The sequence below is a fragment of the Talpa europaea genome (assembly GCF_964194135.1).
Source record: "Talpa europaea genome assembly, chromosome: 3".
Lineage (NCBI taxonomy): Eukaryota > Metazoa > Chordata > Mammalia > Eulipotyphla > Talpidae > Talpa > Talpa europaea.
In genome coordinates, this window is record NC_140069.1 from 2,454,476 (window position 1) to 2,468,239 (window position 13,764).

The window sequence follows — 13,764 nt, forward strand, 5'->3', positions numbered from 1 at the left end:
CCCTCCAGGTGAGCGAGGAGCCAAAGGTGACTCAGGTGTGCCTGGAGTTGGCCTCCGAGGCGAGATGGGCCCCCCTGGAATCCCAGGTAGGACTAGTGCGTGGAACCTCAGCTGGGGTTGCCCTCCCCATGGAGTGGGAGTCACAGGGCTCCCCCCCTGTAGTCGTCATGGCCTCAGGACGGCAGGGAGGGTCAGGTTCAGTGATGTGGAGACAGAGGATGCTGTTTTGTTTTTTTTTGACGATTTATTTATTTATGCATACAAGAACTGGGGTGCAGGCCAGAGTTGCGGGAGGTGAGAGGATTCACCAGAGACAGAGTGGGGAGCAGAACAGGCGGATCCACTGAAACACACTGCTGAGGGGAGCAGCGGGGAGACAGGAGGGGTCTGCTGCGCCCTGTGGGTAGCTCCCTGGTCGGGATTGAACTCGTGCTGCAGTGGCTGCAGACAGCTTCATAGCGCTGAGACTTGTCCCCTGTGCCACCAGGGTGGCCCGGTGCTGGTTAGTTTTTAAGAAATCTTCTAAAATGCCAGCTTCCTGACTTAGGTGAAGCTGGAGAGCACCCCATGAATCCTTGAAGTGCACCCCATGAGTGACAGGTCCTAGGAGCTGAAGTGCACCCCATGAGTGACAGGTCCTAGGACATGCGGGTTGGATAAATCCGAGTGCACGGAGGCCCCCTGTGGGCCCCAGGGTGTGCGTGTGGAGCCCTGTAGGTGCCAGGGCCTGGTGCGGACCCCGCCCGTGTGGGTTCAGCCTGCTGCCCCCTCCTCCCGTCGCACTCTGCACCTGCCGGTACCCGATACTGTTTCTCAGAACGTGCCGGCCAAGGGGCAGGTGGCTTGGGGCCAAGGGACGCCCTGGTGTGGTCTGGTTCTAGGTGGTCTGGGGAGAGAGTTCTAGAATAAAGCTGCGGGCACCTTCCAAGACCACAAAAGAACTTGGAAGGAATTAGGCTGAATTGGTATCAGACTCCTCACTAAAACTATTATTATTTAAGTCTAGTTCATGGGATTGCCTGAGGTCATTTCTGAATATTAAACCTGAACGTTATTTTAATTTTGGATTTATATTTTCTGGATTTTCCAAGTGCCCTACAGTGGGCGTGTATTTTTATTCTCATGAGAAGGTAATTAGAAATCGGTGATAAAAGCTCATTTTTAACAGCTTGCCTGCTTATTATGGCATTTTATTAATTGTATTTATATTAACATCATTTTATATTATTATTATAAGCATTCTATATTATAAACTTATAAGGTGACGGGTATTTTTCAAGTATGGCAATTCCAAGTAAAGGTTGGAGGGCAGAGCCCTAGAAGAGGCGCAGTCACCCCGCTGGGAGGCGGAGATCAGGAACGAGACATGCGGAGTGGCAGGGCTGTAGAGTGGATGGCCACGGACAGAGTGGGCAGAGGATTCCCAGAAGGGCTAAGGACCTTTCAGAGGGAAAAGTCTATTTTTGTTTCTTTTATGGGGGGTTCAGGCTTCCCTGGGGGGGGTGACGACAGAGCCACAAGACGGGGTTCACGGCCACTGCTAAGACCCCACTCAGCGCTGAGCTCCCATGGCCAGAGCAGAGGTTTGTTCGACACATGGAGGCTTAATAGGAGCTTAATAGGGCGCGGAAGGCTGGCTGGAGGCCGTGTTTCCAGGTCTACATGCTGGGCTTAGTGTCAGTTACTCACATGCGAGTTACAATATCTTTGACCTTGACGTGATGGTCAGTGTCATCCAGGTACGTGGTTCCTTTTAACATCCAGAGCAAGCTAGGAGAGCACAGATGGGGGAAAGTCACCAGCCTTTAAGGATGGGGAGTGGGTCCTTGGTTAATGAGGGGGACTTGGTGGCCCGCACCTAGTTCAGGTGCATTTCCTAGATGCTTCCGCCCAACCTCGGCCTCGCTCATTCCTCTCCAAGGGCCCCTGATTCCTGTCCCAGGCCAGTCAGGCAGCCCCTTCTGCAGGTGAAGGTGCCCCTGCTCCTTGCTGTTCTCTGTCCAGGACGCATGCCCAGACAGGGGGATGTCCCCTCTGGGCATGTACTGGGCCCGTCTGTGCTGAATGGACAGTGAGAGCAGACAGGGCTCATGTTCCAGAAGGCACTGAACCACTCTGCTTCTCTTGTTCCTTGTACCAGGTCTACCTGGAGAACCTGGTTATGCTAAAGATGGGATCCCTGGGGGTCCTGGCCCCCAGGGGGAGACAGGACCAGCTGGACATCCTGGCCCCCCAGGGCCTCCTGGGCCCCCTGGCCAGTGTGACCCCGCCCAGTGTGCCTACTTTGCCAGCCTCGCTGCCCGCCCCAGGAATGTGAAGGGCCCTTAGAAGCTTCTGGAAGGCCAGGCGTCAGCGGTGAATTTCTGAAACTTGAACTCAGAGCTCAGCGGGAAAGCAGAGGTCCTGGAACATTTCAGCCATTGTTTCTTCTTTCGTGGATCGTTTTGCTTTTTCTTTTTCAAGAGACCTCAATGTTATTAAAACCAACAGATGCTGCCGGTCGGTCAGGTTATTATTATTATTATTATTGATGTTGTTGTTAATTATTATTTCATATGGCAATGCTTTGTGTTTTTCCCTCTCTAAATTGGGAAACTTGTTCTGTGGGCTTGGATATTTCTCGGTTCCTCTGAGGGCCCCTCTGAAGTGTAGCCTTGATGTTAAGGTTCGTCGTGGTGCTATGAAACCCCGGCCAGACACTTGCCAACTTTACCTCTTTTGTCAAAGGTAAACTGCAATAAGCATGAGCTTCTGTTCTGGGTTGGCCATGCCCGGAGGTTGCCTGGGGGGACATTTTCCAAGTCCCCACTTCTCTGGCCGAGAATATGAATCGGGCGGAGAAGGAATTTGCAGTCACACCAATTGTCTCGCCTCCTGATGGGAAGAGCCCGGGGTGGGGGCCATCGTCCTCAGGAGCCAGCGGCCATCTGTGACAAGCTGGCAGAGGGCTGTGATGTCACGTCTTGGGCCGGCAGAGGCCTCAGCATCCTGCTCTGGACCAAAGACAGGGGCGCTGGCGTGCAGACAGTGCCTGCACGTGACTGGCTTCTAAGCTGCGGGTGGGGCTCCTTTGAGCTCCTCCCATGTCTTTACTCACTTTAATCATAATGTCAGGGTGCAGGGACCGTCCTGGGTTTCCTGACAGTGGGAGGCCCGGGGCACCGGCCAGAGCCGGGGAATCGGTGTGTCCAGGCTTCTGAGCTAATTGCATTGAGTGTACGTGTGTGACACGCGGCACGAACAGGTGCTCAATAAACTGAGTTTCCCTCTGGCTGCTGGTGATTATTCCTCGGGTGACCCCTCCTTCCCTGAAGGCCTGCCATGGGCCTCCCTCCAGCCTGGGGTGAGTCGTCTTCCTCCAGGGCCCAGCCAGAGCCACACCTCAGGCCACGTGTAGGTGCAGGAATGGGCACTGAGCAGGTTTTCTGATCCAGCAGACGGGGTAAAGGAGGAGGGAGTCCAGGAGCCCTGAGTGGCTTTTCAGGCTTTTGTTGGGATTCACCAGGTACACGGCAGGCAGGAGTGCTGGGGGGCCGGGAGGCTGGCGGGCCTCCCAGCCCCCAGCAAGTCTTCACTTTTTCTGGGCTCTCCGGCCTTCTCTGGTGGTCTCCGCTGCTCTGCTCTCTCGTGGTTCTGCTTCTGCTTCCTTGCTTCTCTGCTTCTTTCTGCTTCTCTCGGCTTCTGCTGGCGTCCCCATGATGCCGCCCTTATAAGCCCAGGCTTAGCCCAGGTGAATCCCATCTACATGTGCCCACACCCTACTCCAGGTGCCGCCATCAGGCATGCATTCAGGACTGCAAGGATCCATCATCTATCCTGATGGCGGGAGGGCAGAAAAGCCTGATACTTTTACCTACCCTACGCCACGGCTGTGTGGAAGTGGTCAGAGAAGTGGCTCCAGCAAGACTCAGGGTCTCTTCCTGCCCAGAGTGCCCAGAGGGGTGGTTTCACGGGCAGAGTCGCCCGTTCAGCTGCCCTTCGTGTCTTCACCGAGCGGGGATTGATGAGTGGATCGGCCCACTCTGTGGTCCTTCACCCTCGACCCTGCTCGGGCTCACCCAGCATGCTCCCCAGCTGCTCCTTGCCACCACCCCATGCTGGGCGCTCCTTACCAGTCCGGGGTGGAGCATGGGCCTCCGGGTGCGGCCGCTCCGTGTGCAGATGCGCCTGCCATTGCCACCACCTTCCAGGAAGGGCGAGTCCGGCTCCTTTGGTTCAATTCAGCACCACTGGTGACCAGGGCCTCTCCTGAGACTCAGGGTGCAAGGTAGGACTGGGGTACAAAGGTGGTCCCTATCTTGAGGGGCTGTCCTGGGTGAGCAGCAGCCACCCCAGGAGCGAGGGGCCAACTCTGTGGCAGGCTCCAAGAGGCAGGCCTGGCCCGGGAGGGCCTGCGCATTGCAGGTCAGGGCCAGTGCCCTCCAAGGCCTCTCAGGGCTGAAGGCTGGTGGGTGGGGGAGGCCTGGGGGCCAGCCGGGCAGAAAAGCAAACCCCACTGTACGGAAAATGGGTTAAACCAGGCTTTCTCTCTCCTGCCTTCATTAGTCTCGATGACCACCATCTGGGCCTTGCTTATTTCTCGGGTTTCATTGTCCACACGTGATACCGTGGTGGTGCAAAAGGCCCTTGGGAGCATGAGCTCGGGCACACACTGGGCCGAGAGGTGTGAGCACGGGACACACCTCCCTTTCAGTACAGAGCCCGGGCCAGGAGATAGGGGGAGACTGAGAAAGAACCCCAGAGAGAAGCAAGAGACCCCGTAGAGATTGGGGGGCGGGGTATTCAGTTGCTGCCTGCCCACAGCCTCCCCGGCTCCCCCGCCTCCCCGCCCCCTGCCTGTCTGCCCATGTCCGGGCCTGCTTCAGCACTGGAGGCCCTGTCAGCTCTACCAAGGGCTCCACGGTTCTGTTTGCCTGAACCCAAGGAGCCTGCCGGGTCCGTGCCTGGTTTCACGCCGCCAGCCGTCAGGTGTAAGGGGTGATCTCCACCTGAGACTGGGGCCTGGCTGATTTTTGGGGTTAAAGATGCGAGAACACTGCGTGTATAGGGTGGGGGGAGGGGTTGTCTGCTCGTTCGTATCCTTATTTCCTCACTGGAGTAGAGCTCAGCTCCGGCTGAGCTGCCGGGTTCAGGTGCTCATTGGCCCCCAGAGGTCCCTGTGAGCTGGCCGGGCGGAGGCCCACCTGCTGCCCTCCCTGCTCCAGCTGCACAACGAGGGGCCTCGTGAATCCCTGAGCTCCCCAGGTTCTGTCTCCTCCTCTAAGGCGTGGACGCTGAGCTCCGCTCCGGCTCTGCTAAGGTAACAGGTGCACAGCACGGTGTCCGGGGCACGGTGTACGCTGACCACTCCCTGCCGCGCCGCGGGCAGCACGGTCAGGTCAGCTACACCCTCGCCCTCACCCCCGCCCTGCCCTGAGGCCCTCAGCTGTGCTCCTGTGTTTGCTAAACCCCAGTGCCAAGCCGCTCAGCCCAGGCAGCTGCTGTCCCTGGTTCCCAAGGGCGTCCCCCTTTGTTTTAGCCTTTATTCCTGGGACTCCCCGTGAGGCCGGGCGAGGCTCCTGCCCAGCAGTGACAAGAAGCGTGCCTCCCCCATCAGTCCTGAGGACACCTGGCCCTTGACCCCAGCCATGGGCCGGCTCCAGATGCCCTGGGCGGGGAGGCCGAGTGTGGTGCTGTTAGAGTGGGGCTGCCTCTCTGGCCCCTCTGCCATGGTCAGGCCAGGGGGCTTTTCAAACCACCGAGAGCACAGAGCTGGCTGGTGGTTGATTGCAGAGGAGAACATGGGGCCACGGGGGCCTGTCAAGGCATTTGAGAGCTGAAAAGGTGCATAAGACGGAGCGATACCCCACGCAGACCGCCTGTGTCTATACCCATGCCTGCTGGGGGGTGGGCAACCATTGGGGCTCCCCGGGTGACCCCAGGTTCAGGACAGAGGGAGTATGGATGGAGTTGGCCCCATCCCCAGAGGGGGATCAACAAAGACTTGACCTGAGACCGGGCCAATCACCAACATCCTTTGAGTCTGCCAGGACCCGCTGTTGCCATGGAGACATTTGTGTGGTATTGACCTTGGTTCCCTTCCAGAATGTTCCCTGTAGTCAGGAAGAATGGAGACCTTGGCAGGAGTCCCTGAGCTGGCTGCCACTCAGCAGCCTTATTCCCCAGCGATCTGAGCAGGTGGCGAGACAAGGGCAAATGGGGGTGGCAGGGCAGGGCGGCCAGTCCTGCCCCAGGTGGCTGCTCCTGCTTGCTTAGCACACACAGGTGGGGGCAGCAGGTGGGGGTGCAGCAAGGGGAGCAGGATTCAGGCCCAGAGAGGTCCATGTGTGTGTAAGTGACCCTTCAGTGCTGTTTCCAGCCAGGGCACACACAGGCACGCCTGGAACACAGGATCCTAATGTGGGTTCGTTAATGCTACAAAAGAAAAAGTCTAGATTTTAGGGAAGGGTCTAGAGTAGAAATAAAAGTAATAGCATCTGCCAGCTGTGTCCCGGCATGCCCAGAACCTTGCACACTTAACCTCACAACCATCCCGCAGGGCAGGTGTTTGTAGCCTGCTTTCTACAGGTAAGAGCAGAGGCCAGGAGCGGCAGAGGCCTGTCCTGGGTGAGCGTGCAGACTGCACACTCCTTCCTGCTGGGCCCGCCCCGGAATCCCGGCTCTCCTCAGGCCTATGTAGGGAGCAGGACTTGTCTGATTTTGATGGGAACCTGTTGAGACAATATTTCAGCAGGTGCGGCATCCACAAAGGTGAGACCCCCATCCTCAGGAGGAGGGAGACACAGCCCCTCCCAGCTCCGGGCGGGCCAAGCGGGTGCACCTGGGCCCATGGCGGAGCACTGGGGACGTGCCCTCCCAGTCGAATCCGGCACCTGAAGGGAGACCTCCAGGAAGGACCCAGTGAGGAGAGAGACGGCAGCGGCCGGGCTGGGAGGGCGCGCCGCGGAGGTGCCAGAAAGCAAAGGATCTGAGCTCGGGGCAAAGGACATCGGAGGGAACGGCCACCTCGATTGACCCTGACTTAAAACTGTGACCACATCGTCCGTCATACGCCTCCGTGAAACCCCTGGGCTCATGATCGTCCCCACGGACAGCGCAGAGAAGCCAGGTCCCCAGTCGCCGCCGCGGGCAGGGCCGGGCCTGGGCGCCCCCATGTGCACCTGCTCTGCAGCCGTGCGGGCTTCGGGGCCGGGGAGGGACGTGCTTCCCCTCGAGTGGTGATAGTTTCAGGCTAAAGCGCGACTGAAAACTGCGCCTACAGCTGTGAGTTGGTGGAGACGGTTCCTCGGAGGACGGAGCCCAATGAACCGAGGCGAAACAGAGCGCTGGGGCGGGAAGGGCGGGCAAGGTGACTCTGGGGCTGCGGCCGGGCGTTCCGACCTGGACCGGTCCCCTCCCGTGGCTACAGGCTGACCGCCGAGCTGCCGGCCGCTCACACGCCCTGGCCGCGAGGGCTGCCTTCTGCGCCTCCGCCTTCCCTTGGGAGGATGCGGTTCCTGGACTCGCCCGGGCTGCTCTGCGGTCCCGCCCGGCCTCTGTCTGCCCAGCTCTGGCTCCCGCCGTGGGCCCGGAGGCGCTCAGTCTCGGACTGCACCAGGAGGGGCGTCCTGCCCAGGTTCCCGGGGACTGCGCCCCGCCAGCAAGGGCAGGGCCAGCCTGGTCTCCCGGAGCTGGGGAGAACCTGGTCCTCTCCTCCATGTCCCAGCAGCTGCTCCTTATGGGCAATTAGTAGCCCTTGAACCCTGTCATGGACGACACTTGTGTCCCCAAGCCCCCAAACCCATTGACTGAAGTCCTCAGGTAAGGTGATGGGGTGAGGCGGTGGGAGGTCACAGATCATGAGGGTGGAGCTCTCAGCAGTGGGCTGAGTCCCCTGGTAGAAAAGGACCCCAGAGAGCTCCTTGTCTCTGTCCTCTGCGAGGGTGCAAAGGGGAGTTGGCTGTCTTTAGCCCAGGGGGACACGTGACCACACCGGCATCCTGGCTTCCACTGCCACCTCGGAACCGAGAAATGCATGTCTGTTTACAAGACTCCCATCTGTACTTCATAGTGGCCCGGACGGCCTAGGACACCCCCTCAGACAAAAGGGAACATTGGAGCCACTTTTAATATTTAAAGTCTTGATATTTTTGCTCACTGTGGGCTTTCTTACATTGAATGAATTTATTTTAACTGCATTAAAGTGTATTTTACAAACAAAAAACTAGAGCCTTGCTGGTGAGTGTGGTGTGGTCACATTCGTCTGAAGAGCTGTAAACCTGTACCCCTAAATCATGCACAGTGATTGCAAGCCAGCGCTACTGCACAACAAAATATTGCCCTTGAATAAAGAAATAATGCTCACGTGCCCCCCTCTCTTGCTGTGTGACTTCTTGTCCCCAGCTTTCTCAAGCACCAAATAATCACAGTTCCCAGTTGTGAGGGTCTTGTAAGATGATAAATAGCATAATTACCTCTGTGTCAATCCACATGACATTATTGCACTGAGAAAACATTCACTTGAACTGCTGCTGCTGAAACAAGATTAAAATCTAATCAGGATGTTCGAGAACTACTTGTCCTACCTTCAACTTGAGATATGAATCATGCTTAATATTTCTTTTTCTTTTCCCTTCCAAGTGTTCGTTATTACTGATACCATTCACATCGGAAATGGAATCATCCCTTACGCCAGCCCCAGTTGTCAGGACTGAGTGACATTTCTCATCCTGGGAGTGGAGAGGTTAAGTGTCTTATTAGAGCTCCTGTTGAGAAACGTGACCTGCAATCATCCTTGGTCCAGCCTCATGGACATCCTCTAGTGCAGGCTGAATAAGGAGAGAGGACAACCAAGGAAAATTCCTGAGCATCATATCCATCCAGAGATACGGTCCAGAAATAAGTTCTCTGGCCACAGTCAGAGTGAGGGAGACGTGTGAAAGGGAGGACACAGGATGCCAGTACCTGTCCCGTTCTGTCTGTTCATCCACCCATCCATCATCCATCCATCCATCCATCCATCCATCCATCCATCCATCCATCCATCTATCCATCATCCATCCATCCATCATCCGTCCACCCATTCTCCATCCATCCACCCATCCATTGATTTACTCCCCACCCACCCATTCTCCCATACCTCCCTCCCTCCATCTATTCATAATCTATTTTTCATCTATCCACCTATTCATGTATCCATCTCTATCTATCTATCTAGCTAGCTAGCTAGCTAGCTAGCTGTCAATCATCTGTCCTCTATCTACCATCTATCTATCATTCCTCATTTGACATCTCAATCTCCAAAACAACCTCCCCAGCAGGCCAAGATAGGACAAATGCAGTTTTACAAAACCACATCATAAAGGAAGGGGTGTCCAGGACTTTGCTTGGCAGAATATTAAGACTTTGTTCCTCACTAGAGGTCCTGGGTTCCACAGGGCCCTGATGTGAATTTTGGGCCCATTGGGGCTCAATCGCAAGCCGGCGTTGCTGGCCTGTTCACACACTCAGCGCTAGAGTTGATTCCCTTCTAGACAGCGGTGAGTGACTCCCTACCCATTTGATGCGCCCCAGGACTTCCCAGGCTAATCTCCTCTAGGCTCGAGTTTGAACTTTCAGGAAGATTGTTTGGAGAAAATCCAAGCTTCATCAGCTCTGTGGAAAACGAGAACTTCCCGTTTTCCAAAGTAAATTTTAAACGTGCCAGACAGACTATTTTAGGTCGGCTCACCCCCAGGCTGCTTTCATTACAAAAGCTTCCTTGATGGGACGACAAGCAAAGAGAGAGCTCTGGAAAGTTCTGGAAGCTGCTCAAGGTCACAGCTACAGTGAGCGATCAAAGAGACACAGGTCTTTTCTTTTCCATCCTGGTGGGTCTTATTGTTTTAAATGCAAATTAAACCAAACAAAGGCCGAATTCAATGTGTCTGTGATTTGGAATTTCAACTTGGGGGTGCTGCAGACAGCGGCACCCATGACTAAAGAGTGACCGCCTAGTTCCCTGAGCAAAGGATGTTCCTATCTGCAGACAAAAGAAATGGCTGAGTTCTGGGGAAGATTCATTTTTTAGTTCCAACATATAGGATGTTTTATGAGATCAACTAAAAGTCATGTAAGGAATTCCCAGGACATTTTAAAACTGCTTTTCTCATCGACACCATCCATAGGAGTCGATGATGCAGAATAAGGGAGCTGATTGTTCAGACCTCCTAGCAGTGGACGCTGCTCCATCACTGGCTCACAAGAAGGACTTCCATCAGCACGTATGTGTCCTGAGTGCTCTCGGGAGAGAAGAGGAACTAAAAGCTAAAATAACAAGTAATGGGCCTAGAGAACGGGCTGAGTTGGCACGGGAGATCAAGCAGGGAGGGACCCAGGAGGAACACAGAGTGAACTTCAGTTAGGTCACTCCATGAGGGCAGGACTACGGCTCTGGGTGTGCATGACTCTTGAGAGAAAGCGTAGGATGCACATTTCTGTGTTAGTCAACTGAGGTCCTAGATGTACAGTAATTAGAGCTCAGATTCCTATTTACCTTGACTTTTGGGGGGCCTCCATTGCACCTTCTAACACACATGCTTCCTCTGTCTCCTCTCCAGCGTCAACTTCATGAGGGCAGAATTTCGTCTGTTTAGATTTCTGTCATTTCTCTAGAAGCTAGAAACTTTTCCAGAGACTATTTGGTCTCAACACATATTTGTTGAAGAAAGATGAATGTCTGACTTGGTGAGTCTCTATGTGCTCATCAACACCTTCTCAATGACTCAGAAGGTCAGGAATTCACTAACGTGACAGACGCATACTGAGAACCGTACCGCTGCCAACGCCGCAGCTTTCCTCACACTTACTGATGTGATCCTCAGGGCGCACCTGAGTGGGGTTTTATTCTAAATGTCTCTCTATACTAACAGAGGTGAAAGCCATAGAAACGGCAGACAACTTGCCCCAAATTCCACCGCTAGTAGAGGGATGAGTGTGATTTCACAACCTGTATTCCTGTAGGGTAAAGAAAATGTCAGGCTTTTCTGCCCTCCCGCCATCAGGCTAGATGATGGATCCTTGTCCTGAATGCATGCCTGATGGCGGCACCTGGAGTAGGATGTGGGCATAGGTAGAGGGGATTCACCTGGGCTGAGACTGGGCTTTTAAGGGCGGCGTCACGGGGACGCCAGCAGCAGCAGGAGAAGCAGCAGCAGAAGCCGAAAGAGAAGAAGCAGCAGAAGCAGAGAAGGCCAGAGAGCCCAGATAGAGTGAGGATTTGCTGGGGGCTGGGAGGCCTGCCAGCCTCCCGGCCCCCCAGCACCCCTGCCTGCCAGATGCCTGGTGAACCCCAATAAAAGACCTGCAAAAAACCCACTGAGGACTCTGACTCCTCCTTTATCCGGTCTGCATGGGATCAGAAAACCTGCTCTCTGTCCTGTCCTGCCTTTACAATTCCTAACCTTGGTGCCAGCCCCGAAGACTTCCAACTCTCCTTCTACACACAGGCATAAGTCCATGTCTCTGGATGCCTTGAAGTCAGTCGATTTCACCTGCTTCCTTTCACTCAAAGAAATAGGAAGAAGTGGGGCCTCCCTGGTGGCGCAGGGGTTAAGTCTCAGCACGATCAAGCTACTGGCAGCACGAGTTTGATCCCTGGCCAGGGAGCTGACCCACAGGCAGCAGACCTCTCCTGTCTCCCCGCTGCTCCCCTCAGCAGTGTTTTCGGTCCATCTGCCTGTTCTGTTCCCTGCTCTGTCTCTGGTGAATCCTCTCACCCCCGCCCCCCAGGGCCTACACCCCTGTTCTTGTATGCATAAATAAATAAAAATAAATCTTAAAAAAAAAAAAAAAAGGGAAGAGGAGTGACTCTGGCTGATGTTTTTGGGGTTTGAGCGGCCTCCTGCTCACCCCGCTGGTGATTCCCGGCCTAGGGCTACGGGCGGCCACACCGTGTGCAGTGGGTCATCAGCCACGTGCCCCACAGGCCAGGCAGGGAGGATGCAGGGACATGGGGGGCTGCACTTGGGGAGAGAGGACCAGCCAGAGGCTTGTAGGATCAAGAGGGTTGGGTGCCCTGGCTCCCCTGGGAGGGGGAGGTTGGCTGGCGTAAGTTTTGCTGCAGGCTGGCAGGAAGTGAATCCTGCATGGGGCAAGCGGAGCTGCGCCTGGTTTTGACAGGCGGCCCTCGCCTGGGGGAGGTGGGAGCAACTCCCGGCAGGTCCTCCTGGTTGCAGATGTCAGGGCAGCAATTGACCTGCAGCCTTGAGTGTAGACCTGATGCCACACAGAACCCTAGTCAGCTTGGGGTCCCTGGCACTCACAGGGCAGCCTGGAGGCACATGGAGCAGGCACTGCTGCCTGGGCCTGGTTGACTGTGCCAGCGAGCAGTCACTGACTAGCACCAGCTGGATGTGAGCATGAAGCACGCTCAGTGCTGGGACAAGTAGACCCTCAGACAGCCCCTGGTGCCCTGTGTGGGGTGAGTGACCGAACACTCAAGCTTGGGCTCCGCTGGCCTCTGAGGCTATCACCTGTGGCCTTGGATGCAGGAGGCACATGGAGCGTGGGCACGGGGCACGCAGGCCTGATGGTGGACACCAGGAGTGTGGTGTGGGCCTGCGTGAGTGGGCGCAGCTGGGCCTGGATGCTGGGCTGTAAGGGTAGCAGAGAGCAGTGGAGAGTGATGGGCAGTGGCCGTGAGAGGACGGGCTACGGCTCCGAGAGGAATCCCAGAGGAAGGAGCGTGTCGAGATTCGCAGGGGCCCGAGCTGCTGTCTCCCTGCTGGCTTGTTTCCCCTGCAGACTATTAGAAACCTTTGGGGGTGATGCCAAGGGCCCTGAGTTTCTCTCTTAAGCTGCCTGAACCCACGGCGAACCCACCCGGCCCGGGATGGTCGCGGAACCCCATCGCTATGCAATCAGACAACAGGCTGCTGCTGCGGGGGAAGTGTGCAGGTGGGTTCAGGTGCTTAGTCAGTTGGCGTTAACACAGAGGGGTAGGAAGGGAAATTCTCCCGGCTGAGCCTGATCTACTCAGACGAGCCCTTAGAAGAGAATGATTCAAAGCAGAGGAGGGTGCACAGAGGGGCTGCGTGGGAAGGCCCAGGATGGCCTCTAGGGGCCGGGGGATGGTCCTGAGAGCTGTGAGGAAAATGGACACCGGCCTCTGTGACTGTGTCGTGACGACATCTTACGCTGGGATTTCTGGTGGGCGCCGGCTCTGCGCGCAGGCTTGCGGGAGAGGCTTCTCCTTCAGAGCCCTGGCCAGCCTGGGGCCCCTGGCACTCACGGGGTGGCCTGGAGGCACACGGAGCAGGCACTGCAGCTCTCAGCACTGCAGAGACATGCTGCAGCTCGTTTCTCTTGCAGTCCAGGCACCTAGCGGTTCATCTTTCACTCTCCCCTGGCTTCGGGGGCGATTAGATGTGGAAAAGCATATCTGTGTCGGGAGGAAAGAAAAACTCCTGTGGGCAGTGGCAAGGCCAAGTGCAGCCTTCTGGTCATGCAAAGAGGGGGTGCAGGGGGCAGAGCATGGGGAGCTCGTCATCCTGAAGCAGTTGGGAGCAAGTAGAAGTGCAGACTGAGCACTATTTTGCAGGGAGGGGGGAAAGCAAGACTTTCATGTATGTGTTTGTTTCTGATGTTTGACCCCACGTTTTTCTAAATGCCTGTGGGTCAAACAAAAACTATGATCCAGGAGCCTTGTTTTGACCTTGGAATTTAATTTCCTGATCTGTGGGGTAAACGAAGATGCTCAGGCTTTTGCTCCTCTGGCCTCTGTGGCTGTCACCTGCGGCCTGAATG

General features: G+C 55.9%; 1 protein-coding gene across 1 annotated transcript in view; it reads left to right on the top strand.

Moving 5' to 3' along the window:
- Positions 1-2,426, top strand: part of COL22A1 (collagen type XXII alpha 1 chain) — a gene marked incomplete at its 5' end in the record, with an annotated part of 143,579 nt that extends 141,153 nt beyond the window's left edge. Inside the window, 2 exons of the mRNA XM_084229743.1 lie at positions 9-86; positions 2,141-2,426. Of these exons, the coding sequence (XP_084085869.1) occupies positions 9-86; positions 2,141-2,328 (266 nt within the window). The 3' untranslated portion in view covers positions 2,329-2,426. The remainder of the gene's footprint in view (positions 1-8; positions 87-2,140) is intronic.
- Positions 2,427-13,764: the final 11,338 nt, after the last annotated feature.